Source organism: Scyliorhinus torazame, chromosome 21 (assembly GCF_047496885.1).
Source record: "Scyliorhinus torazame isolate Kashiwa2021f chromosome 21, sScyTor2.1, whole genome shotgun sequence".
NCBI lineage: Eukaryota > Metazoa > Chordata > Chondrichthyes > Carcharhiniformes > Scyliorhinidae > Scyliorhinus > Scyliorhinus torazame.
In genome coordinates this window covers 61,411-88,996 of record NC_092727.1, presented here as the reverse complement: position 1 = coordinate 88,996, position 27,586 = coordinate 61,411, and the positions used below count along the sequence as shown (strand labels likewise).

Below are 27,586 nucleotides of genomic sequence, written 5' to 3'. Positions count from 1 at the left end.
TTCATTTTCAGACTTTGACTTTTAAAAGTTATTGTTGAGGACTTCCGGTTGCGGCGATGCGGAGCTAAGCCGCACGAGTGGGCAGCTCCCGCTTGATGCGCTAAGCGTCAAGAACCACAAAGACATGTGAGACTTTAACTCAGGCTTTAATATACTACATGGGAGGCTTACCCGACACAGACGACCCCAGACAGAATGGGGCCGGTCCCAGAAGAGGTTCTTATACTAACTCCCGGGGGAGTGGCTAAGGCGGACCTCTCCGTGGCCAGGTCGGGTTACCTACCAGTGACCGAACCTCTGCAGAGTTACAGTACAATACACAGTATTACAGGGCCACGTTACACACAACTATTATATACTATGTACAATGGTAGGGAAGTACAGTGGTGTATCACCACACCGCTATTACGGACTTTCGGGCTCTCTAGAGGAGCCCCAACGGGAATTTTTTGAAGATGCTCCATGTGGGAAGGGAAGAGTGAGGTCCCTCCTTCATCGTTTATGGACCGGGCCAGAAGCGAAACGGCCAAAAAAGCGGCATTGGAGCAGCGGGAGAAGCGAGGGAAGAAAGACAAAATGGCGGCGGCCGGGGACAAAGCGGAGTGCGGGCCGGAGCTGCAGGAGTTCATCAAGCGCTGCTTCGAGGAGCTGCGCAAGGAGATGCTGGCGCCTATGCTGTCGGCGATTGAAGGACTAGGGATGACCCAGAAGGCCCACGAAGTAAAGATTCAGGAGGTGCAGAAAAGAGTCAGTGAGAATGAGGACAAGCTCTTGGGCCTGGCGGTGAGAGTGGAGCAGCACGAGGCGCTACACAAGACGTGGGCGGGAAGACTCGAAGACCTGGAGACAGGTTGAGGAGAAAGAACCTGCGGATCCTGGGTCTCCCAGAAGGAGTGGAGGGGGCCGATGCCGGGGCATATGCGAGCACGATGCTCGAGTCGATGATGGGCGCGGAGGCCCCTTCGAGGCCTTTGGAGCTGGATGGGGCACACCGGGTGCTGGCGAGGAGGCCCAAGGCTAACGAGTCGCCAAGGGCGATTGTGGTGAGGTTTTACCGTTTCACGGACAGAGAGAGGGTCTTGAAATGGGCCAAGAAGGAGCGGAGCAGCAGATGGGACAATGCGGAGACCCGAATATACCCAGACTGGAGCACGGAGGTTGCAAAGAGGAGAACGGGTTTCAACCGGGCCAAGGCGGTGCTGCACCGAAAAGGAGTGAGATTCGGAATGCTGCAGCCAGCGCGACTGTGGGTCACATACAAGGATCAGCACCATTATTTCGAAACGCCTGAAGAGGCGTGGACCTTTATTCAAACCGGAAAGTTGGACTCAAACTGAGGGTTTGTGAGGGTGGGGGGGATGTTTGATGTTTGATGGTTGTTGTATATAGGGGGTCAATCACGCGCAGAAAATGTTACACGGGCTGGGGGAGAGAGGGGGATGGCGATGGGAGAAAAGAGACAAGGCCGCGACAGGAGCTGCGCCATAGGGGGTGGGCTAGGCTTAGGAAAGCGTTTTTTTTTTTCCCGCGCTAGGGAAGAAAGGCGGGAGGGGGAATGGAGGCACGCGCACTGATTGGGAGATTCCCACATGGGGGGGGGTGTCAATGGGACGGCGGGGGAAGCCGGGGTCAGCAGGTGTCAGCTGACTTACGGGAGTGTTATGGGGGGAGCAAAAAAGCTAGACACGGGTCTAGCGGGTGGGGGGGGGGGCGGTGTGGCGGGGAGAAGTGTTGCTGCTGCACTGGCTGAAGGGGAATGGGACACAGAAGAGATGGTCGGGGCGGGGGTCTCCCGTCTGGGGGACTGGAGGGTGAGGGCGACACGGGCACGGGACTGGCCTAGAAAAGGAGATGGCTAGTCGGCGGGGGGGGAAGCCCCCCCAATCCGGCTGATAACGTGGAATGTGAGGGGCCTGAATGGGCCGGTAAAGAGGGCCCGAGTGTTCGTGCACTTAAAGGGACTGAAGGCAGACGTGGTCATGCTCCAGGAGACACATTTGAAGGTGGCGGACCAGGTCAGGTTAAGAAAGGGGTGGGTAGGACAGGTATTCCATTCGGTGCTGGACGTGAAGAACAGAGGGGTGGCAATATTGGTGGGGAAGCGGGTGTCGTTTGAGGCCAAGAATATCGTAGTGGACAACGGTGGGCGATATGTGATGGTGAGCGGTAAGTTGCAGGGGACGTGGGTGGTGTTGGTAAATGTATACGCCCCGAACTGGGATGATGCCAGATTCATGAAGCACATGTTGGGGCGCATTCCAGACCTGGAGGTAGGAAGCTTGATAATGGGGGGGGATTTTAATACGATGTTGGACCCAGCACTGGATCGCTCCAGATCTAGGACCAGAAAGAGGCCTGCGGCGGCCAAGGTGATTAGGGGGTTTATGGATCAGATGGGGGGAGTGGACCCGTGGAGGTTTGCAAGGCCGCAGGCCAGGGAATTTTCTTCTTCCTCCCACGTGCCCAAAGCCTACTCCCGGATAGATTTTTTTGTTCTGGGCAGGGCGCTGATCCCGAAAGTGGAGGGAACGGAGTATTCGGCCATAGCCATCTCAGATCACGCCCCGCACTGGGTGGAACTGGAGCTGGGGGAGGAGAGGGACCAATGCCCGCTGTGGCAGTTGGATGTGGGACTGCTGGCAGATGAGGTGGTGTGTGGGAGGGTGAGGGGGTGTATCGAACGGTACTTGGAGGTCAACGACAATGGGGAGGTGCAGGTGGGGGTGGTATGGGAGGCGCTGAAGGCAGTGATCAGGGGAGAGCTAATCTCCATCAGGGCTCAGAGGGAGAAGATAGAGGGCATGGAAAGGGAGAGGTTAGTGGGGGAGATTTTAAGAGTGGACAGGAAATATGCAGAGGCCCCTGAGGAGGGATTACTTAGGGAAAGGCGACATCTCCAGACGGAGTTCGACCTGTTGACCACAGGGAAGGCGGAGACACAGTGGAGGAAAGCGCAGGGACCTACGAGTATGGGGAGAAAGCGAGTCAGATGCTGGCACACCAGCTCCGTAAGAGGATGGCAGCGAGGGAAATAGGTGGAATTAAGGATGGAAGGGGAGCTACGGTGTGGAGTGCGACGAAAATGAATGAGGCATTCAAGGCCTTCTATGAGGAGCTGTACAGATCCCAGCCCTCTGCGGGGGAAGAGGGGATGAGACGGTTCCTAGACCAACTGAGATTCCCGAGGGTGGAGGAGCAAGAGGTGGCTGGTTTGGGGGCACCAATTGGGTTGGAGGAGCTGAGCAAGGGTTTGGGGAGCATGCAGGCAGGGAAGGCCCCGGGACCGGACGGGTTCCCGATGGAGTTCTACAGGAAGTACATAGACCTGTTGGCCCCACTGCTATGAGGACCTTTAATGAGGCAAGGGAGGGAGGGACCCTGCCCCCAACAATGTCAGAGGCGACGATTTCTTTGATCCTAAAGCGGGACAAGGACCCACTGCAATGTGGATCGTACAGGCCGATCTCGCTCCTCAACGTGGATGCTAAGTTGCTGGCAAAAGTGCTGGCTACGAGGATCGAGGACTGTATCCCGGGGGTGATTCACGAGGACCAGACGGGATTTGTAAAGGGCAGGCAACTAAACACCAATGTGCGGCGGCTCTTAAACGTGATAATGATGCCATCGGTGGAGGGAGAGGCGGAGATAGTGGCAGCAATGGACGCGGAGAAGGCCTTTGACCGAGTAGAGTGGGAGTACCTTTGGGAAGTGCTGCGTAGGTTTGGGTTCGGGGGAGGGTTTATTAGCTGGGTTAAACTCCTTTACAGAGCCCCGGTGGCGAGTGTGGTTACGAATCGGCGAAGGTCGGAGTATTTCCGTCTGTACCGAGGGACGAGGCAGGGGTGCCCCCTGTCCCCCCTGTTGTTTGCATTAGCAATTGAACCCTTGGCCATATCATTAAGGGAGTCTAGGAAATGGAGGGGGGTGGTCAGAGGAGGAAAGGAGCATCGAGTGTCGCTTTATGCAGATGACCTGTTGCTGTATGTGGCGGATCCAGTGGAGGGGATGGTGGAGGTCATGCAGACTCAAAGGGAGTTTGGGGATTTCTCGGGCTATAAGCTCAATGTAGGGAAGAGTGAGCTTTTTGTAGTACAGGCAGGGGACCAAGAAAGGGGGATAGGCAATCTACTGCTGAGGAGGGCGGAGGGGAGCTTTCGGTACCTGGGGATCCAGATAGCCAGGAGTTGGGGGGCCCTACATAAACTGAATCTGATGAGACTGGTGGAGCAGATGGAGGAGGACTTCAAACGATGGGACATGTTACCGCTCTCGCTAGCGGGTAGAGTGCAGTCGGTCAAAATGGTGGTTCTCCCGAGGTTTCTTTTTGTGTTTTAGTGCCTTCCCATCACTGATCACCAAAGCCTTTTTTAAGAGGGTAGGCAGGAGCATTATGGGGTTTGTGTGGGCGAATAAGACACCGAGGGTAAGGAGAGGGTTTTTGGAGCGCAGTAGGGACCGAGGAGGGTTGGCGCTACCGAATTTGGGGAGCTACTACTGGGCAGCAAATGTGGCGATGATCCGTAAGTGGGTGATGGAGGGAGAGGGGGCGGCATGGAAGAGGTTGGAGATGGGGTCCTGCAAAGGGATGAGTCTGGGGGCACTGGTGACGGCACCGCTGCCGCTCTCGCCGTCAAGGTACACCACGAGTCCGGTGATGGCGGCAACGCTAAAGATCTGGGGGCAGTGGAGACGGCACAGGGGTGCAATGGGAGCCTCGGTGTGGTCCCCGATCAGGGGTAACCACCGGTTTGTCCCGGGGAGGATGGACGGGGGGTTTCAGAGCTGGCATCGGGCAGGGATTAGAAGAATGGGGCACCTGTTCATTGATGGGACGTTTGCGAGCCTAGGGGCACTAGAGGAGACGTTTGGGTTACCCCCGGGAAATGCTTTCAGATACATGCAGGTGAGGGCGTTTGTGAGGCGGCAGGTGAGGGAATTCCCGTTACTCCCGGCACAGGAGATTCAAGACAGGGTGATCTCGGGTGTATGGGTGGGAGAGGGCAAGGTGTCGGCAATATACCAGGAGATGAAAGAAGAGGGGGAGACGTTGGTAAAGGAGCTGAAGGGTAAATGGGAGGACGAGCTGGGGGAGGAGATTGAGGAGGGGCTATGGGCTGATGCCCTAGGGAGGGTTAAATCCTCCTCCTCATGTGCCAGGCTTAGCCTGATACAATTTTAGGTGGTTCACAGAGCGCACTTGACGGGGGCGAGGCTGAGTAGGTTCTTTGGGGTAGAGGACAGATGTGGGAGGTGCTCAGGAAGTCCGGCGAACCATGTCCATATGTTTTGGTCATGCCCGGCACTGGAGGGGTTCTGGAGGGGAGTGGCGGGAACAATATCTAAGGTGGTGAAAGCCTGGGTCAAGCCAAGCTGGGGGCTAGCAATATTTGGAGTAGTGGACGAGCCGGGAGTGCAGGAGGCGAAAGAGGCCGGCATTCTGGCCTTTGCATCCCTAGTAGCCCGGCGAAGGATCTTGCTAATGTGGAAGGAGGCGAAGCCCCCCAGCGTGGAGGCCTGGATAAATGACATGGCTGGGTTCATTAAGCTGGAGAGGATAAAGTTTGCCTTGAGAGGGTCTGCGCAGGGGTTCTACAGGCAGTGGCAACCGTTCCTAGACTATCTCACGGAGCGTTAGACGAAGGTCGGTCAGCAGCAGCAACCTGGGTGGGGGGGGGGGAGGGATGTCTTGGGAAAGGGGGTGAGGGAGGGGGGAAGGGGGGTCTGCCTGGGGGGTATTTGAGTAAGAAAACACATGAAAGATCTGGAAAACTGGCATGGACGGGAGGAATTCAGTGTACAAAGCTTTGTAACATATCGTTTTACCATGTTTATATCTTGCTATGTGCGTTTTCTTTCTATTTTGTTACGAGGGGGGGTGGGGTTTTTTGTTTGTAAGGGTGAAAAATTGTGTTAAAAAACTTCAATAAATATATTAAAAAAAGAAGAAAAAAAGTTATTGTTGAGCTGTTTGCCTAAGCAAGAAGATAATGTCTGTGATTTTTTGAAAGCTTCAAATTGCCTACGAATTGCCTTGTAAATGACTTTCAAATTGTAATCAAATAGAAGACAAATAAAACAATCCTTATTGGCACCTGAGAAGTTTTAACTTAAATTTCTGCTGAGTTCCAGTAATCGCAAAGTGCTGCTGGTAACTGAATGGTAGAAATACTATAAATCCTTTAGTCATCCTGCCCCACAATATGAGGGTGACGTGACCCCCATGCCCCAGTGAACGTCCCCACCAGAGACCCCCAATTACAGACACCTAGCTCACATTACAAAGACCCCTGTTACCACTTAACTGGATAGAGATATATTGGGCGCTATTCAGTGGACATGAGTTCAAATCCGCTGAATAAATAGCATGGTGAACGGGTGTTCCTCAACACCTGCATCTATTCAACGGCACTTTGCTGTTTTTTTGGCCCAGGGAGATTCTCTCCTCTGTGGCCGCAGTTAGCTGGATTTCCTGCTGCCAAGCCCCAGTTCGTCGGCAGGAAAGGACCCTTACAGGTCAAGGTGCCATTTCGGAAGGCAGCCCTGATCTCCCCCGCCACCGCCCCCCCCCCCCCCCCCCCTACTTTCAGGCCCCCTGCGAGAGGCTTCTCACAAGATTCATCAGCCTCGTCCCGCGCCAGGTCTGGCGTGATGAGGCTGCTACATTAAGTCCATTGTATTATATGAATTTAGTGCGGTAAGGGTTAAAAGCCTGGGTTAGTGTGTGTGTGATTGCTGCAGTAATCTTTTTTAAAAGAGGGAAGTAGATCCTTGGAAAATAGGCGACAGGTTTAGATAAAGGATCTGGATCGGCGCAGGCTGTGAGGGCCGAAGGGCCTGTTCCTGTGCTGTAATTTCTTTGTTTTTGTTCTTTAAAAGGCAGACACTCTGGCTATAAGGGATAATTAAAGCATCATAAAAGTTTGGAATAATGGAATTTTGTTTCTATAAAGATTGTTCCCTGGGGAACACATAATTACAGACTTTGGACTGGATTCTCCATAGCATGATGCCAAAATCAGGATCGGCGATCGGGTGGAGAATGGCTTCCGACGCCGTAATCGGGGAAGGTGCCAGTTTGACGCCGATCCGTGATGCTCCACCCCCTCCAAACCCGCAACATCGGGCTGCGTGTCGCGCGCAGTTGCAACGCTTTTGGCGCGTCATCGGCTGGCCCACCCGCCATGCTCCACCTGAGATGGCCGAGTTTCCAGCGGCGCGGGTCATGGTAGCTGCAGACAGTGTCCAGCACCACCGCACTCATCCAGGATCTGTGCCGCTGGCCGGGGGCCTACTGCTAGGGCTGGGGTTAGTGGTGGGGGTGGACAGGGGGTGGGCTGTGGGCTTGGGGTGGGCGGGTTAGGGTTCCAGCCCGGCCGGTGCCATGTTATCCGCCCTTTTTCCGCACGATCCGTGGGCTTTTCACGCGCACCGGAGCTAGCCCCTCAATGGTACTGGAATCGGTGAGGGGTTGACGCTGATTACCCCGTCATGAAACACCGGCGGATTCTCTGTTCGCCCATGCACTTAGCCTCAGGAACGGAGAATTCTGCCCATCATGTTTGGCCTTCGCAAGATGATGTCGTTAATGGGAGGAGCCAGGTGTTGAGTTTCAATATTGGGTTTCAGTTTAGTTACAGATTAGACTGTGCACAGACCAGCAGCTTTTCCCAGAGCAGTTTAGTTGAAACAATTTTGCCTCCGAACAGAATAGCAGTGTCTCAAAGGCTGGCAGATTAAACAGTGGTTTGATAGGTAAGAATTTGCAGCTGGTTTCTGAAGGATATCTCTTTCTCAAAGTGGTTTATCCAAGGCATCTCTTTACAGCAAGTATTACTGAATTGGCAAACTGTATTTAAAAGTGGATTTTGACCAGAGATGGGTTTTGTTTGAGTGGAGATAAAAGCTAGTACCTCATGTTATTGTTGAACATTTTTAATTGCTGTAAGCTATTTTCTATATGAGGTTAAAGTTAAAAATACTGCGTTAGTAATAAAGTTTGTTTCAATATACCATATCACTATTTGTATGTGAGGTCACTCCTGGAACAAAGTATCCTTTCCTCACGGTCTTACAAATTAAATAAAAACACTGGGGTTTCTGTCTGATATCCTAGTAACTGTTGGGGTCTGGCCTGGGATCATAATATAAGGCACAAGTCAAGAATGTGATGGAATACTCTCCACTTGCCTGGTTGAGTGCAGCTCCAACAAACTCACGAAGCTCAACACCATCCAAGACAAAGCAGCCGCTTGATTGAACTCCATTCACCGCATTAAATATTTTCCCTCGCCACCACCAATGTACACTTGCAGCCGTGTGCACCATCTATACGATGCACTGCAGCAAGTCACCAAGCCTCTTTCAACAGTCCAAATCTGTTGCTGGGCCAAAATTCTGGAACTGCCCATTTCCAGCACTGTAGAGGTACTGACGACACACAGACTGCAGGGGTTCCAGAAGAAAGCTCAGCATCAGCTGCTCAAAAGCAACTAGGAATGGCCAATGAATGGTGGCCTAGCCAGCAATGCTCACATTTCAAGAATGCATAAAGATTAGGTTGTCCATTCCCACTTTGAAAGATCCAGACACATAAAGTTCAATCATTTTCAATTCATTTAAAACAACTTTCATTTTTTGTGATAGATGCAGATAATTAAACATAAGAGTAGACCTGTGATTGAATGTCAATATTCTTTCTGCTATTTTGGATTGGGATGGGATAGGTTTGAAATATGGTACAGTCTCAGATGGCTGATTTATTTATTCACTAACTGTTAGGATCCAACTGTTCACATTATATATTCATGATTTGGATGTGGGAACTAAATGTATTGGCAAATTTGCAGATGATACAAAGTTGGGTGGGAGGGTGAGCTGTGAGGAGGATGCAGAGATACTTCAGCAGGATTTGGACAGGCTGAGTGAGTGGGCAGATGCATGGCAGATGCAGTATAATGTGGATAAATGTGAGGTTAACTGCTTCAGTCGCAAAAATAGGAAGGCAGGTTAGAGAGGTGGATACTCAACAAGACCTTGGTGTCCTCATGCATCACTCGCTGAAAGAGGTCACTGATATAGGTTGAGACACAGTAGATTTAGAAGTGAGATGAGGAGGAACTACTTCTCGCAGAGGGTGATGAATTTGTGGAACTCGCTGCCCCATTGTACGGTGGAGTCTGAATCATTAAATGGTTTGAAGAAGGAGATAGATTTATTTCTGATTAAAAAACAGGTTAAAGGGATATGGGCGACAGGTAGGGAGGTGGATTTGAGACCAGGAAGAGATCAGCCATGATCTGATTGAATGGCAAAGCAGGCTTGAGGGGCTGAATTACGGATTTCTGCTCCTAATTCCTATGTTCCTATTAAAGCAAGCGCGCAGGTACAGCAGGCAGTAAAGAAGGCAAATGATATGCTGGCCTTCAAAGCGAGGGAATTTGAGTACAGGAATAGAGATGTTTTACTGCAATTATACAGGGCATTGGTGAGGCCACACCTGGAGTATTGTGTACAGTTTTGGTGTCTCTATCTGAGGAAGGATGTTCTTGCTATGGAGGGAGCGCAGCGAAGGTTTACCAGGCTGATTCCTGGGAAGGCGGGACTGTCATATGAGGAGAGACTAAGTGGGTTAGGGTTATAATTCATTGGAGTTTAGAAGAGTGAGAGGGGATCTCATGGAAACTGACAAAATTCTAACAGGATTAGACAGGGTAGATTCAGAAAGAATGTTCTTGATGGTGGGGGAGTCCAGAACTAGGGGTTATAGTTTGAGGATAAGGGATAAACCTTTTCGGCCTGAGGTGAGGAGAAATTTCTTCACCCAGAGAGCGGTGAATCTGTGGAATTCACAACCACAGACAGTAGTTGAGGACAAAACGTTGTGTAATTTCAAGAAGGAATTAGATACAGCTCTTGGGGCTAAAGGGGTCAAGGGGTATGGGGAGAAGGTGGGATTAGGGTATTGAACTTGATGATCAGCCATGATGATAATGAATGGTGGAGCAGGCTCGAAGGGCCGAATGGCCTCCTCCTGCTTCTATTTTCTATATTTCTATGTCTGTACTGATACACAGAGGCACACAAAGCAAGAGTCCAGTGGATTTGCTTGACCAATCTACTTTACGCAGTTTCAATCATTGTTTCATTCAGTTGTAAGAATGTTTGAAATAACCACAATTCCTATTTTCACATTCAATGATAGCCTTTGCTGTTCTTACATTCAGCTTTGGCACAGATCAGGCAGGCCATTGTCCTGTTGAAGAACTTCAAGATGCTAGCAATAGCCAAACTGATGTCCATGTTACTTGGGTGCAGATTTAATGTAGTGAACCTCAAATTCTGCAATTTAGGAATCTCTTCAGCAGCTACTTTAACATGAGGCACCTGCATTGAAGAGAAGAGAAGTTAGTTAGTGACACTTTCTAACTAATTATCTCGTACATTAGACAGACACAACTCATTTAAAACTGTCAATGGGAACCCTATTCAGGTGACATAATGTTTCCATTATCCAATTGTTTTTATTGCATACTGGTTACAGAGCCAATGTTGTTTTGAACTAAAAGTCCTACTACATTTTACATTCGAATTATGCATTCTGGTTAAGGTTAAGCATGTGTACATACATTTGATAGGTTTATAAATAAAGGGGCACCTTGACAAATACATGAATAGGATGGGAATAGAGGGATACGGACCCCGGAAATGTAGAAGATTTTAGTTTAGACGGGCAGCATGTTTGGTGCAGGCTTGGAGAGCCTAAGGGCCTGTTCCTGTGCTGTACTTTACTTTGTTCTTTGTTCTTTGAAAACGGATGGTTTAAGGCGGATGGTTTTAATCCTACCTGCCTGGCAGTAGGTGGGAGATAAAAATAAAATGGTTACTGATCGATTAAGATTCTGACCCTTCCTGCCATTCCTGATCTTAATCTACAATGTTCTGTAATTTCTGCAAAGCAATTTCTGTACATTATAATGTCAATGAGACCCTAATTGCATTTTAACTGTGCCTTGAATAAAAAAGCTACTGTGGATTTAGAGAAAGCTATTTAATAATAATGAGCTTTATTAGTGTCACATGTATGCTTACATTAACACTGCAATGAAGTTACTGTGAAAAGTCCCGAGTCGCCACAGTCCGGCACCTGTTCGGGTATACAGAGGGAGAATTCAGAATGTCCAATTCACCAACCAGCCCGTCTTTCAGGATTAGGGTAGTTAACGGTAAACACTTGCGTGCGTCTGCAATCATATGTTGGTCGGACTTAAGAAGGATGGCAGATGTTCTTTACTGATGGGCTTCAGTGAACAAAATGGATTTTAACAACAAAAATCACTGATGGTTTCATGGCAACTAGTTTTCCGTTCGGATTTTATTAATTGAATTCCAGCAGCTGTCATGGTGGGATTTGAACCTGTAACGCAGAGCATGACCTGTGACCCAGAGCGGGGCGGTCTACATCTGAACCAGAGGGGGACTCACATCCTTGCTGGCGGGTTCGCTAGTGCTGTTGGGAGGAGTTTAAACTAATTCAGCAGGGGAGGGGACACAGACTGTTAGCAGATTGGGACACAACATAACACAGAAAAACAATCAGGTCAGAGGGAATACAGCAGGAGTACGTTTCATGGCTGGATGGCCTCTACTTCAATGCACAGAGTATTACAGGTAAATCGGATGAGTTAAGAGCGAGGGTTGACACGTGGAATTGTGATATAGTAGCCATCACGGAGACGGGGTTGAAGGAAGGGCAGGATTGGCAGCTCAACATCCCAGGAAAAAGAATCTCCAGGTGAGACAAAGGAGGGGGTAAAAGAGGAGGTGGCATTGCATTATAAGTTAGGTAGTTAGTTACTGCAGAAAGGAGAAATGATAGCTTGGAGGGGGCATCAAATGAAACATTGTGGGTAGAGCTTAGGAATAAAAAAGGGACATCCACATTGCTAGGTGTTTATTATAGGCCACCAGATAATCAACAGGAAATTGAAGAGCAAATATGTGCGCACTTTGCAGAGTGTAAAAATAATAATAGAGTAATTAATATTAGGTGATTTCAACTTTCCCAACATTAATTGGGATAGTTACTGTGTTAAGCTCTTAGATGGAGTGGAGTTCTTAAAATGTATACATTTTTAGCTCAATATGTAGAGGGATGGTGCAGTGCTGGATCTAATTCTGGGGAATGAAGCCAGACAGGTGGTTGTGGTGTTGGTGGGGGAGCAATTTAGTGATCGCGACCTCAACATGATGCAATTTAAATTTGTTATGGACAAAGAAATAGACAAGTTACAAAAAATGGTTGTAGATTGGGGGAGAGTGGATTTTAGTGAAATAAGGCAGGATCTGGCCAAGGTCGACTGGAAAGAGTTACTTGTGGGGAAATCTACAGAAGAGCAGTGGGGGCGGGGGGGGGGCATTCAAAAAATGAAATGAGGAGGCTACTGGCCCAACATGTTCCCCCTAGGGTAATATAGGAATGAGTAACAGGCCCAGAGATACACGGATGACCAGAATTATTCAGGCTATGATGAGAAGGAAAAGAGAGGCTTTTAGCAAGTACAAGGGAAGCAAATCATTGGAGGCATTAGTGGAGTACAGAAAGTATAGGATGGAGCTTAAGAAAGCAATTAGGAGAGCAAAGAGAGGAAATGAGAAAGCTCTGGTTGATAAAACTAGGGAAAATCCCAAGATACTCCATAAGTACTCCAGTGGGAAGAGGATAGCCACGGAAAGAGTAGGGCCCATTAGGACCAAGGAGGAAATATGTTGGTGGAGCCAGAGGACATTGGTAGGGTGTTGAACGAATATTTCACATCTGTCTTCACCCAAGAGAATGAGGGGGTAGTTATGGAACTCAGGGAGAGGGATTGTGAGGTTCTTAAGAAAATTGTCATTGGGAGTAACAAGGTATTAGAGGTATTGGCATGCTTAAAAGTGGGCAAATCTCCAGGTCCGGATGAATTGTGTCCCAGGCTGCTATGGGAGGTGAGGGAGGAGATTTCAGGGGCTCTGACCCAAATTGTCAGAGGACTGGAGAACAGCTAATGTGGTCCCACCATTTAAGAAATGTTGTAGACCTCACAGCGCCGAGGACAGGGGTTCAATCCCGGCCCCAGGTCACTGTCCGTGTGGAGTTTGCACATTCTCATCGTGACTGCGTGGGTCTCACCCCCACAACCCAAAAGATGTGCACAGTAGGTGGATTGGCCACTCTAAATTGTTGGGGAGGTTTTAAACTAATGTGGCAGGGGGATGGGAACCAGATTAGGAAGTTAGAGGTCAGTAAAGAGGCAGCAACTAAAGCCAGTAAGGTACTAGATAATAAACTCAATGTGACTAAGGGGAAGAGTAGACAGGGAAGAGATGATGAACGCAAAGGGACATGAGGTGCATTTGTTTCAATGCGAGAAGTGTAGCAGGTAAGGCAGATGAACTTAGGGCTTGGATTAGTACCGGGGAATATGATGTTATTGGTATTACTGAGACTTGGTTGAGGGAAGGGCAAGATTGGCAACTAAATATCTCAGGGTGTAGATGCTTCAGGAGGGATAGAGAGGGAGGTAAAAGGGGTGGAGGAGTTGCATTACTGGTCAGAGATGATATCACAGCTGTGATTAAGGAGGGCACTATGGAAGATTCGAGCACTGAGGCAACATGGGTAGAGCTAAGAAATAGGAAGGGTGCAGTGACATTGTTGGGACTTTACTACAGGCCTCCCAAAAGCGAGCATGAAGTAGAGGTACAAATATGTAGAGAGATTATAGAAAAATGTAGGAGCAATAGGGTGGTCGTGATGGGAGATTTTCACTTCCCCAACATTGAATGGGACTCATGTAGTGTTGGAGGCGTAGATGGAGCAGAATTTGTAAGGAGCATCCAGGAGAGTTTTTTTAGAGCAGTATGTAAATTGTCCAAATCGGGAAGGGGCCATACTGGACCTGGTATTGGGGAATGATCCCGGCCAGGTGGTTGAAGTTTCAGTCGGTGATTACTTTGGGAATAGCGATCACAATCCCGTAAGTTTTAGAATACTTATGGACAAAGACGAGAGTGGTCCTAAAGGAAGAGTGCTAAATTGGGGAAAGGCCAAGTATAACAAAATTCGGCAGGAGCTAGGGAATGTGGATTGGGAGCAGCTGTTTAAGGGTAAATCCACATTTGAAATGTGGGAGTCTTTTAAGGAAAGGTTGATTAGAGTGCAGGACAGACATGTCCCTGTGAAAATGAGGGATAGAAATGGCAAGATTAGGGAACCATGGATGACGGGTGGAATTGTGAGACGAGCTAAGATGAAAAAGGAAGCATACATAAGATCTAGGCGACTTAAAACTGATGAAGCTTTGGAGGAATATCGGGAAAGTAGGACAAATCTCAAACACGCAATAAAGAGGGCTAAAAGGGGTCATGAAATATCTTTGGCTAATAGGGTTAAGGAAAATCCCAAAGCCTTTTATTATTCCTGCTTCCCTGCCATTTGCTCAACTGTTCCCAAGGATCCAACTGTGGTTCCCATCCTATTTCTCATTCACACGCGGCCCCTGAACCTAACTGGCTGGACTGACATGCTTCCCGTGCTTAGCTTGACCTCATGACTCCTGTCTCAATCCCTCCATTGTCTCTGGTTTGTCATGGTGCGCCCTGACATTTTGTTTTGGATTAGCAGAAGGTTTGTCCAAATAAATGTTTCAAAGACCAAATTCATAGATGGGAACTTTCCGGCTGTTCATGGCATTGGGAGCTCCTGGTCCCACCGATGGTGGACCCCTGCCGTGGATTTCCCAACAGCGTGGGTTTTGCATTCAACGGGAAACCCTGTTAACAAGTCCCGTGCTGACCAATGGTGGGCAGCCTCCGGGAAACATGTGGCGGGTTGTGCAGAAACTGCCGCCCGGGATCTTTGATCCCCACTACGAACTCTGTTGCTTACTCACCAGTTGGATCCCTCTCCTTCACCCCTGTCTGAGGCTGTCTGAGGCTGAACCAGGCCTTTTACAAACCTGATGTCCTATTGTCCCTGAGGTGAGCTTCGGAACATCTATTATCTCCATCACTTGACAACCTGCTCCCAAATCCACCTACTAACTCAGCTCACCTGCTACTGAAACCCTCAACCAGGACTTTATTTTCTCCAGATGCAATATTCCAGTGTTCTGGTGTTCCACGCTTTAGAATGGAATGCAAGGAAATGTGAATACCAAATTGGCTGAATAATAAGAAGCAGAGACTAATGGTCAATTAATATTTTTCAGGCTGGAGGAAGGTTTGTTGTGATGTTCCCCGGTGGTCGATATTGGGACCCTTGGTGTGTGGAGAATAATTTCAAAGTTTGCAGATGACACAAAACTTGGAAATATTGTAAACTATGAAGAGGACAGTGTAGAGCTTCAAACGGACATAGACAAGTTGTCTGTGTGGACAGATAGGGGGCAGATGAAGTTCAGTGTGAAGAAATGTGAGGTGAAGCATTTTGGTAGGAAGAACATGGAGAGACAATTTAAAAGAAGGGGTAAAATTCTAAAAGGGGTGCAAGAGCAGAGGGACCTGGGTGTATTTGTGCAAAGATCATTGAAGGTAGCAGGACAGGTGGAGAGAGCAGTTAATAAAGCAGAGAGTACTCTGGGACTTATTAACAGGAGTGTGGAGTTCAAGTGCAAGGAGGTGATGCTGAACTTATACAAGACACTAGTGACACCTCAGCTGGAATATTGTGAACAGGTCTGGGCCACACTATACGAAGGATGTGAGTGCATTGGAGAGAACACAGGAGAGGTTTATAAGATTGGTTCCAGGGATGAGGAACTTCAGTGATGAAGATAGATTGGAGAGGTTGGGACTGTTCTCCTTGGAGAGAAGGAGGCTGAGAGAAGATTTGATAGAGATGTTCAAAATCATGAGGGGGCTGGACAGAGTAGGTGGGAGGGTAATTTTTAAAATTTGTTCCTGGGATGTGGGCACCGCCGGCTGTGCCAGCATTTATTGCCCATCCCTAATTGCCCTTGAGGGGCAGTTAAGAGTCAACCATATTGCTGTGGGTCTGGAGTCACATGTAGGCCAGCCAAACCAGGCAAGGACGGCAGATTTCCTTCCCCAGAGGACATTAGTGAACCAGATGGGTTTTTATAACAATCAGCTAAGGTTTCATGGTCATCATTAGACTTTTAGTTCTAGGCTTTTATTGTTCAAATTTCACCATCTGCAGTGGTGGGATTGGAACCCAGGTCTCCAGACCATTACCCTGGGTTTCTTGTTTATTAGTCCAGTGACAATACCACTACGCCACCACCTCCCCACTTGTCCCTCCTTGTAAAAGGGTCAAGGACAGGTTGGTACAGATTTAAAGTGATTTGCAATAGAAGCAAACGTGAGGTGAGAAAAAACATTTTCACACAACTAGCGGTTGTGGTCTGGAATGCACGGCCCGGAAAAGTGGTGGGGGCAGCTTCAATGGATGCGTTCAAGATGATTATTTGAATAGGAGGGGGGATTTTCCACTCAAATGTTTGGGGATCCTACAGGAGGCTGAAAGCTTGGGTTACACTGGTGGGATTTCACGTTCCGATTGTCCATGTCTCCTGCCAAAGAGGTAACAGGGATCCTAACGTACCCCCATTGAAAACATTTAAGTCTAATTATCAGGCCTTTGTGCCTGATAGCCCTCTCCCATTACATTGTCCATTTACATTGGCGTGAGGGCACACCGACTTGAATCACGACAGATCTCCTACAATGTGTACCTGGCAAGCAGAACCTGCCAGAGGTGATCAGGTGAGTATATCCCCCAGTGGGGACAGGGTCATGCCTGGGAAGTACCCTGGAACTGCTCCTTGGGCTTCCCTCTCTCACTGGCCAGGCTCTACGTGCCAGGAGGCAGTGCCGGGGAGGGGGCAGAGTTGTTCTGTAGGAGGCATGTCGCATGGGGAGGTATTCTATTGGGGGTTTCCATTATTGGAGAGAGCCTAGCTGTGGGGTGAAGGTGTTCCTGGAAGGGTTCCGATTTTTGTTTGTATTTGGGGTGCCCTTTTTAAAAAATCTTAACGTCATGAGACCCGCCCTGTAACTTTTTCTAAGAGTCCCTGACAATATGACAGAGAAGCTGCCATTTGAGCCGATGCCTTCGATGCTGTTTTACCCGTCTGTGCCATTTGCCAAAAGATAAGGAGCGGGATTCTCCCAACAGGCGACTAAGTGCCAACGCTGGAGTAAAGACGGGAGTGTTTTACTCCGGCGTCGGCGCCTGTTCCGGGACCCATTCTGCGGCCCACAGGGGGCTAGGACGCCGCTGGAGCGACCTCCGCCGCTCCAGCTGCCGATCCGGCCTGATCCCAGCGCCACGGGGTCCGCGCACACGCAGTTGGGCCGGCGCCAACTAGCGCATGCGCAGTGGCCTTCCTCCCCGGGCCGGCCCCGGCGCCAAATGGCACAGGGCTACAGGAGCCGGCAGGGAAGAAAGGAGGCCGGGGGGCAGAGAGGCCAGCCCACCGATCGGTGGGCCACGATCGTGGGCCAGGCCACTCCGGAGGCCCCATCCAAAGTCGGACCCCCCCCTCCCCCCCCAACAGGCCGCCCCAGGACCCTTCAGCGCCGCGGTCCCGCCGGCTCAGAGGATGTTAGAACAGCGCCGGTGGGACTTGGCTTTTTGATGACGGCCGCTCGGCCCATCCGGGCCAGAGAATCGGCGCTCCGGCCCGTGCCGGAGAGTCGGCGCATACCCCGACCGACGGCGCGCCAACCACGCCAGCGCAGATTCTCCGCACTGCGGCGTGGCGCGATTCGCGCGGCGCCGAGTCTCCGACCTGGCGGGGGGTCGGAGAATACCACCTGAGAAAATTCCGCAAAATGTGTGATGGGGAAAAGGCAGGAGAATGACCCTGAGACGTAACGTTCTTCTGGAGAACTGGTGTAGACACAATGAGCTGAATAGCCTCCTTCTGTGCCAAATCAGCTGTGATTTTGTAAACTTGAATTCATCCAAACTTGCTACTCCAATTCGAAGTCGCAGCAAGTTTTATTCACTGATTGCTGTTAACGCTGTTGATTTTTGATTTTAAAGTTCTCATTTTGGTGTTCATATCCTGCAATGGCCTCACCTTCCCCATCTCTATAAATCCCTCCAGTTGCATAACGGTCCACGATCTCGGGTCGTTTCTAATTCTGGTCTCTTGAATCTTAAACTTTCATGTTGCACACTTGGCTGCCATGCTTTCGATTGCAGACACTGCGAGCTGCACAATTCCTTCCCTAAATCTGTCCATTTCACCAACTCTCTGCCCTCTTTTAAGACATTCTTTAAAACCTACATCTGTGACCAAACTTTCGATAATCTATCTGACTATGTCTTCTGGCAAATATATGTTTAAGAATGTTCCTTTTAAACAACTTGGGATATTTTTGCTGCAAAATAATAATAATCGCTTATTGTCACAAGTAGGCTTCAATGAAGTTACTGTGAAAAGCCCCTCGTCGCCACATTCCGGTCCCTGTTCAGGGACGCTGGTACGGGAATTGAACCCGGTACAGGAATTGAACCCACGCTGCTGGCCTTATTCTGCATTACAAAGCCAGCTGTTTAGCCCATTGTGCTAAACCAGCCCCTACTTAAAGGCACTGCATAGATGCAAGTTCTTGAGATCGATTTTTGTTTGGGCAAAGCCATCTACAGACATGGAGCAAAACCAGGGAAATCAAACTGAAGTACAGATTAGCTACGATCTATTTGCATCAAGGGAATAAACAACCTCCTCCTGTTGCTAGGTTTCTGTGACCAATAGTACTGGAAATGTTGTATTTATTATAAGTATCAGTGTTACCTCCTTCTCACCGCAGATGTGGCTGATAATAGAGGCAGATGCTGGACTTGAAGATGGACCCAAGATTGCCACAACCCCCTTTGGCAGAATCTGACAAGCTGCAATAGAGAGAGATTTTAATTAAAAGTTAGTCACCCTGGTAGCAAAGGGCTGTACAATGATGATTCTGCAGTGTTGCAATCGATGACATCCTACACCAGGTTCTGGGCAACAATCCGATGTGAAATTCCATGTGGCCAGCTGCATGGGTTAAATTTTCATTTGGATTTCCTGGAGGCAGGATTGACGCAGGCAAGCTCACATTCTTCTGCTCCCAGCTCTCGCGCCAATTTGTCGCCATGGTCCTGCCTCCAAGATATTTTCATTTAAGCTAGAATGGAGGGTTATGACTACCTTTCCGCTGCGGAAGGCTGAACCGCAGCCGCCACGCCGAGTTCCCGATGGGTGAGACCACACGCGACCGATGCCGTTGGGAACTCGGCCGATCGGGGATGGAGCATCGCGAAAGCGGCACCGCCCCCGATTTGGCCGGGAACTTTGATTCTCCGGCCAATTGGCGAACACGATTTTGCCATCAGCAACTGGAGAATCCAGTCCCTTGGGCGCGATCGGGTGCCCTCGTCGCGCCAGACTCGGTGATGCGCCGAGGCCGTTAAATCTCACGAGAACGCCTCGCAAGATGTCGCAATCTGGATCTTGCCCTCACTTGGCAAGATCCAGATTTACATATTTAAATGAGCCATTAGGCCAATACTCCCGACGCCCGGGTACAAACGCCAGAGCCTGGAAGATCTCGCCTTGGCACCGATTAGCACTGGCTCACACAAACGTGGACCAGGCATAATGGCATCTGGAGGTCTTCCAGGCTATCAGAGGCCCCCGAGTGGTCGGACTATGGGCAGGGTGGTACCCTCGCACTCCCGCTGCCAACTGGGCACCATGGCACTGCCATCCGATCACACTGGAAGTGCCACTTGCTCCAGGGATCGGGCCTGGGGGTGCCCTGCCATTATGAAGTGGAGTGAGGGTGGGCTCAAGGACCCCCCAACATTTAAGTTGGTGTTTTGATGGGGTCTGGAGGCCGCTGTGGGGAGAAAGGGGGATCGCGAGATCGGGGTGGAATTTAAAAATGGTGCCCCAATCTCTTCCTGCACGGAGTCTGGTTTGATAGCGGGGTTGTTCTCAGTGCTGGAACACCGTGCTAAACATGGGCAAGGCTGGCAGGAGAAGGGAACCCTGGATCACAAAACATATTGAGATTTTAGCCAGGAAAAAGGAGGCAAAGCTCAGGGACAAGCAGCTGCAATCAAGGGATTCCCTGGAGGTGCACAGGGGATACTCAAGGAGGAAATTAGGAGGCAAAAAGGGGGCAAGGGGTAGCTTTGGCTGAGGATTAAGGTGAATCCAAAGAAATTCTTTAAGTATATTAAAGGAAAAAGAATAACTAGAAAGAGAATAGGATCCCTCAAGGACCAAAATGGACACATATGTGTGGAACCGCAGGAGACAGGTGAGGTTCTCAATGAATATTTCTCCTGTGTGTTTACCGTGGAGAAAGACATGAAGACTTGAGAACCCGGGATGGTTAGTGCCGATATATTGGGGATAGTTTGCATTACAGCAGAGGAGTTGATGGACATCTTAAAATGTATGAAGGTGGATAAATCTCCTGGCCCTGAGCAGGTATATCCAAGAACATTGCGTGAAGCTAGAGAGGAAATTGCGAGAGCCCTGGCTGAGATATTTGCATCATCGTTGTTAGACGTTTTAGTTGCTGTGATATGAAGAGTCTAAAGTTCCGTTCCTTTTTCACAAACACCCATTTATTTCATTCCAACAGCCTTTGCACAAAACTCTAACTGTACATCACCTGACAGAGGCCACCTGAAGCCCCTTTACATAATCAGTGTCAATTAATGGATGCTTAACATAAATGAGACAACTAATTGCAATGTCTCTTAACCCATTACTTAACAGTCTCTCCTTCCTTGGAGAAAAAAAATAATTAGGTGAAAACAAAATTTCAAGAAACTCAAAAACACACACATGATTTCCCCCCCTTTTTTTTGTTGGAGAAAGAAAACAAAACATTCACAGAAACAAGCGCCCTTCATTAACAAAATCCAAAAGTTTCTGTGAACTCGTCCCTCTTTTCGTAAAACAGTCTGATAGTTGATAGCTCCTGTCGACCCATTTAATTTTTGTTATTTCCCCTCTGTCCAACATCTGCTTCAAACTTGCAATGTCTATCCGTAACTTCTTTTCATTGACACTTTTTGTAGAGTGCACATTTTCCCACAGGGATTTATTGTCAATGTGACAGTCAATAGGTATATTACCCAAATCCCCTAATCCCAAAATTTCTGTCAATATCATACTTATATAAAAGGCCATATCCACCGCCTCTACAAGGCTTAATGTCTCAGCAGCCAAAGTGCTTTTTACCACTCTCCTTATTTTCTTTGTTTCCCACACAAGTGGGCAACATTTACCATTGTTCCTCAAAAGGAAAATTATAAAACCTCCTGCGCTTGAAACCCCATCACATAAATTTGCGTAGGACGCATCACTATAAACTATGAGTTTCAAGTGCCTAAGGTCACCTAAAACTGGGAACTTCAAAACACACTCCTGCATTTTTAGTTTGGCCAACGCTTTATTTGCTCTAATTATGTCTTCCACTTTGGGATCATTCATTTTTGTACTCAACTCTAAGACATCAAAACTCACGTCCGGTCTAGTCTGTCTAACTAACCAATTCAGTTGCCCAATTAAACTTCGCAGTTGCTCTTTTTCTATCTTTGAAACCATTGCGTCTTTTTGTGAAACTCGGCCACGACTAATTGCTATTGGGCTGATGCTTTCCAAATAAAATTGCTGACGTAAAGTTGCTCCTAACTTAGTCTGTCCAATTTCCAGTCGAATATATTTAAATGCACCGGAAGCCTGACTTCCAACCCTGAATTCTTTCCTCAAACCAGAGATTACAATAGCTTTAAAATCACTAGTCCCACCCCACAAAAAATCATCGACATGCATCATAAAAATGCCAGAAAGATTTCCTTTATAGTGCCAGTAAAACATTGCAGGATCTGCTTTCAACTGGCAACAGCGTAACTTTAACAAAACTGACCTTACCGAAAAATACCAGACTCTAGATGCATCATTTAATCGATAGACACATTTGTTCAACTTCCAGAGTACCCTGTCTGTGTTAGCTGCTTCTTTAGGAGGACGGAGAAAAATGTCTCTTTGGAGCTGATGCCCCTGCAAAAAGGCAGCTTTTATATCTATAGATTTGCATTCCCATGCCTTTGTGGCTAATAGAGCCAAGAAGATCTTTAAAATAACCTTTCCTGCTGTCGGTGAATCTACCCTTAAATCCTGATCTTCTAAGTTTTCTTCAAATCCCCTTGCCACAAGCCTGGCCTTCGCCTTATAAGTTCCATCCGGAAGAACCTTTTCCGTGCAAATCCATCTGTGGGATAGAGCTCTTTGTCCCCTATCCGGTACTTCCGTGTTTCCCCCAAATTCACTCCAACTATGCAATTCTTGCTGTTTAGCTTCTTTGATAACTTTTTCATCTAATTTATTTGAAGCCACCAAAACCTTGATAAACTATGTCCCCTCTCCTGCCTGGTATCTCGTTCTGTACTGCTACTGCCTGATCTTTCCCTTCTGCTGTGGGATGTCCTTTCAATAGTTCTCGACCTTTTCCTGCAGACCTGTTCACTATCCGATGTACTATCTGAACTGGCACTGCGTTTCTGTGCCCTCCATTTTTGAACTTCATTTTCCCAATCCATTGTCTTGACTCCTTCCCCTGAATGCTGTACATTCAACCAATGTTTATACTTTCCAGTGGCCTTTCCTGCTCTACTAATAACAGTTGCATCCTTCCATTGACTAGACCCTTCTGGCAAGTATGTCACTTTTGTACCAACTTTTGGCAGTTGCCCTTTTGGAAAAATGGCCTGTTCTAATTCATCAGAAGTGTTGTGTTCCTCCACAGAAACCCTGTCTATATCAGTTAATTGGTCCTCATAGTTCTGTAACACATGCGTACCAGATGACTCTGGTTCGTCGTCATGTCTGTCTGCTCTGTCTAAATTTGAAAATTTGTAATCTGTATCCATTACCCTTGATGAATGTACCCTAACAGTTTGATTACCATGTTGCAAAATAATTGTTTTGCCATCTATGCCTATGATCTTCCCTGGGCCTTTCCATTCATTAGAATTGTCTCTCTTATAGTATACCATGCCTCCTTGATGAAAAACGGCATCTGATGGCCATACGTTATGTCTTAAAGCTCTGCGAATTCTTTCAGAGACTTCTGCTCCCCAAAAAGCTTTTCTACTGCTATGTAATGCATTTAAATGTTCAGCAAAACCAGAGCTAATTGTAGTCCCCTCCCAAGCTGGTCATCCAAAATGGACGGAATTTTAGGATTTCTACCAAACACTAATTGATAAGGACTATAGCCCCCAACCATCTGCAATGAATTCTTTGCATGTACTGCCCATGCTAAAGCTGAATTTAACCTGTAATTTGGTCGATCTGCCAAAATTTTCCGAAGCATGTCATCGATGACAGCATGATTCCTTTCACAGACACCTTTACTAAATGGGCTTTCTGCAGCCGTATTCATAACTCTGATATTCATGTTTTCACACATATCACTGAACACATCATGAGCAAATTCTCCCCCATTGTCTGTAAGGAATTTCGCCGGTGGGCCCATTCCTGACCTATCCATTTTTCCACGATTTGATCCAGAATCTCTTTTCTTTACTTCGTACCATCGTTGGTTGCTAAATCTACAAAATGCTAAATAAATATATTATTTGCTTTATCCCAGATCTTAAGGTCCATGGCCACAATGTTGTTAAAATCCCTGGCCAAAGGCAGGGTTACTATCGGTCGTGCTGGTGTCCTTCTGTACTTCCTACAAACTTCACAGCGGTCACTAACCTGTTCTATCAGTTTAGTATAGTCATCATCCCTTACCCCTGCATCCTTTAATAAATTTTTCAGCCTCCGAGGAGACGGATGTGCAAATTGCCTATGCAGTTTTAATACCACAAGCTTTTTATCAGCTAAGGTCCCATTTTCAACTGCCATTAACACATCCTTAACCACTCTACTTGAAATATTATTTGTCAGTAATGGAATACAATAGTGTCCCGACTGTGTAAATTGTAAGTCCACCGTCTTTCCAAAAACTGTTGCCTTATCCTGTTCCATATTCAGTTTCATGTGTGCTTTCTTCATCGATGGTCTGCTCAGAAGCAAAGGTATCTCACTTGATACAACATCCATGCTAATGAAATGATTCACTCCGGCAATATTGCAAGGGATCACCACTCTTTTCAGCGACTTCAGAGTATTATCATCCCCAAACCTGAAACTTGTGGAACTTTCAAATTCCTTAACCTTGTTACGATTTTCAGCATTCAAAGAGTCCAGGTAACATTTTAACCAGTCAATTCAACACACAGTAGATGTGCAGCCACTGTCCAATACAGCACAGTTGAAGGATTCTGCAACCAACACCCTCATTACCGGCGTAAAACTGCTTGTCAATAAGACAATGCCTTCTTTCTGGTCACTATCTTTTTCCTCTTCTGACTCTTCCGTGTCATGTGTCACTTCAAACACTCTTATCATAACGAGTTGGACAGTTGAAAGCATAATGGTATTGAGAGTCACATCAAAAACATCGATTTATTATGCCCCGTGCATTTCTGGGGTTCATCTTCCTATTGTAGGTTCTAACTGGGTTTCTGTCTTCATAATTTCCTTGACTCGGTCTCCTTCTATAGTCTTGAGCCCTGTTCGTAGCCATGCGATTTCGCCATCCTGTTAGTAGTGTATCTTCCATATTCTGCCTTATTGCAGGCTGACCTATTTGGGTCATCAGAGCCATTGGAATCAAATGTTTCCCCAGAAACTTTTGTAAAGCTTTTGTCATCTGTTCGAATAAGGTATCGTTATCAGTAAACTGAACTCCTGTCAAAACCAGGAGCCTATCCATGTTGCTCACTCTAGCACAGTCAAGTAATTTAAAGGCCAACACAGACTGTGGAAATTCCAGGTGGTGTTTCTGCAGCCTTTTATATAGTCTGCCAAATTCCATTATATAGTCTTCCATGGAGATATCCTCCATTTTCCGGAACTTATCAAAATCTGACAATGCTTCATACGCACTTAACAAGTCATATTTCTTATAAATCTTATCCATATAATGTAATAAAGTCTCCAGACCTTCTTCTGAGTCTAACTCTTCCAATTCCAGCTCAGAAAGCACTTTGTTTCGGATTTTACTGCCATATGGTAGAGAAAGAGCCAATGCCATACCTTGTTTTCTCTTTCCCAAAGCAGTTACCTGAGTCCACATAACTACGGCACTTCTCCATTGGTCGTACGATTCTCTTTCAGAAAATAAGGGAGGATAGTCACATCCAGCCATTTTTATCCTCGGTTCAGCCATATATCCCTTTTTTGTTCTTTTCTCACTCACTCCTTGGTTTGATCAGGAAAAGTTGTATCTTTCAACCCTTCACATTTGCACAGCAACCATCCTCTGCTACCAATTGTTAGACGTTTTAGTTGCTGTGATATGAAGAGTCTAAAGTTCTGTTCCTTTATCACAAACACCCATTTATTTCATTCCAACAGCCTTTGCACAAAACTCTAACTATACATCACCTGACAGAGGCCACCTGAAGCCCCTTTACATATCAGTTCAATTAATGCATACTTAACATAAATGAGACAACTAATTGCAATGTCTCTTAACCCATTACTTAACAATCGTTAGCCACGGGTGAGGTACCAGAAGATTGGAGCGCAGGAAATCTTTTGCCCCTGTTGAAGAAGGGCTGCAAAGAAAAACGTGGGAATTATAGACCGGTAAGCCTAACATCTGTAGTGGGTAAGTTACGAGAGGATTCCGAGGGATAAGATATACAGGCATTTGGAAAAGCAGGGTTTGATTAGGAGTAATCAGCACAGCTTTGTGCATGGGAGATCATGCCTGACAAATTTGTTAGAGTTCTTTGATGAAGTGACCAGGAAGGTTGATCAGGGCAGGGCAGTAGGCGTAGTCTATATTGACTTCAGTAAGGGATAAAGTTCCACATGGTAGGCTGCTCTGGAAGGTTAGATCACAAGGAATACTTGGAGAGCTGCCAAACTGGATATACAATTGGCTTGATAGTCGGAAGTAGAGGGTAATGGTGGAAGGATAACAAACAGCAATGGGCCCAGCACTGACCCCTGAGGCACACCACTAGTCACAGGCCTCCAGTCCGACATGCAACCCCCCCCCCCACCCCCGTCCTGCCTGCATCCCCTCCGTGTTACAGGGCAGCACGGTAGCACGGTGGTTAGCATAGTTGCTTCACAGCTCCAGGGTCCCAGGCTTGATTCCTGGCTTGGGTCACTATCTGTGCGGGGAAGGGGTTGGGATGTGGTGCCCATGCCCCGGCTAACCAGCCCCCCTCCCCCTCTCGCCGCCCCAACTCCCCCTTAGTCCGCGAACTTGGAAGCGATCAGAGCGTCCTGTGCGCGTTGTGCCTGCCGCACACGCTGCGTGGCCTCCTGTTGTGGATGTATTGAGGCGTTTTGACATATAGGCCCTCCGTGAAATGAAATGAAAATTGCTTATTGTCACAAGTTAGGCTTCAAATGAAGTTACTGTGAAAAGCCCCTAGTCGCCACATTCCGGCGCCTGTTCGGGGAGGCTGGTACGGGTGCTGCTGGCCTGCCTTGGTCTGCTTTAAAAGCCAGTGATTTAGCCCAGTGTGCTAAACCAGCCCCTCGGCGGCGAGATCTGTGAGATCCTGGACAGGTCCCCACTCAGCGACTGGTAGGGCCCCGTCGCATACAAGTTCAGGGCTACCATCAGCTTGACGGACAGCAGGAGTGGGTGTCCTCCCCCATACCCTGCAGTGCCAGGTGTGCCATCATCTGGCAGATGTGTCACACTGCCTCTCTGCTCATCCAGAGTCTCCGACGGCATGCCCGGTCTGGCAGGTCCTCGAATGACAGGCGGCGCCGGTACACGCGAGGCCTCATCCGACGCCTCCTTGGCACCTCCTCCTCCTCGGCCTGTTGGGCAGCTGGCCCTCCAGCCTGTGTTCCAAGCATGGTCTAACCAGGGTTTTATAAAGCTGCAGCAAAACCTTGCGTCTCTTAAACTCAATCCCCTGTTAATGAAAGCCAACACACCGGACACCTTCTTGACAACCCTATCAACCTGGGTGGCAACTTTGAGGGATCTATGTACGTGGACCCCAAGATCCCTCTGTTCCTCCACACTTCCAAGAATCCTGCCTTTAACCCTATATTCAGCATTCAAATTCGACCTTCCAAAATGAATTACTTCACATTTATCAAGGTTAGACTCCATCTGCCACTTCTCAGCCCAGCTCTGCATCCTGTCAATGTCCTGTTGTAATCTGCAACAATCCTCAACACTATCTACAACTCCCCCAACCTTTGTGTCATCGGCAAACTTACTAACCCACCCTTCCACTTCCTCATCCAAGTCATTTATAAAAACCACAAAGAGCAGAGGTCCCAAAACAGATCCTTGCGGGACACCCCTGGTCACCAACCTCCAGGCGAAATACTTTCCAACCACTGCCACTCGCTGTCTTCTTTCGGCCAGCCAATTCTGTATCCAGACAGCCAAATTTCCCTTCATCAATGTGTCTCGTCACATCATCAAAGAATTCAATGAGGCTTGTGAGGCATGACCTGCCACTCACAAA

At 48.0% G+C, this 27,586-nt stretch overlaps 1 protein-coding gene across 1 annotated transcript in view; it reads right to left on the bottom strand.

The window, feature by feature from the left end:
* Window positions 1-27,586, bottom strand: part of grik4 (glutamate receptor, ionotropic, kainate 4) — a 229,470-nt gene that overhangs the window by 181,952 nt on the left and 19,932 nt on the right. Inside the window, exons 4-5 of the mRNA XM_072487735.1 lie at window positions 18,807-18,904; window positions 10,218-10,383 (exon numbers count right to left, since the gene is read on the bottom strand). Of these exons, the coding sequence (XP_072343836.1) occupies window positions 10,218-10,383; window positions 18,807-18,904 (264 nt within the window). The remainder of the gene's footprint in view (window positions 1-10,217; window positions 10,384-18,806; window positions 18,905-27,586) is intronic.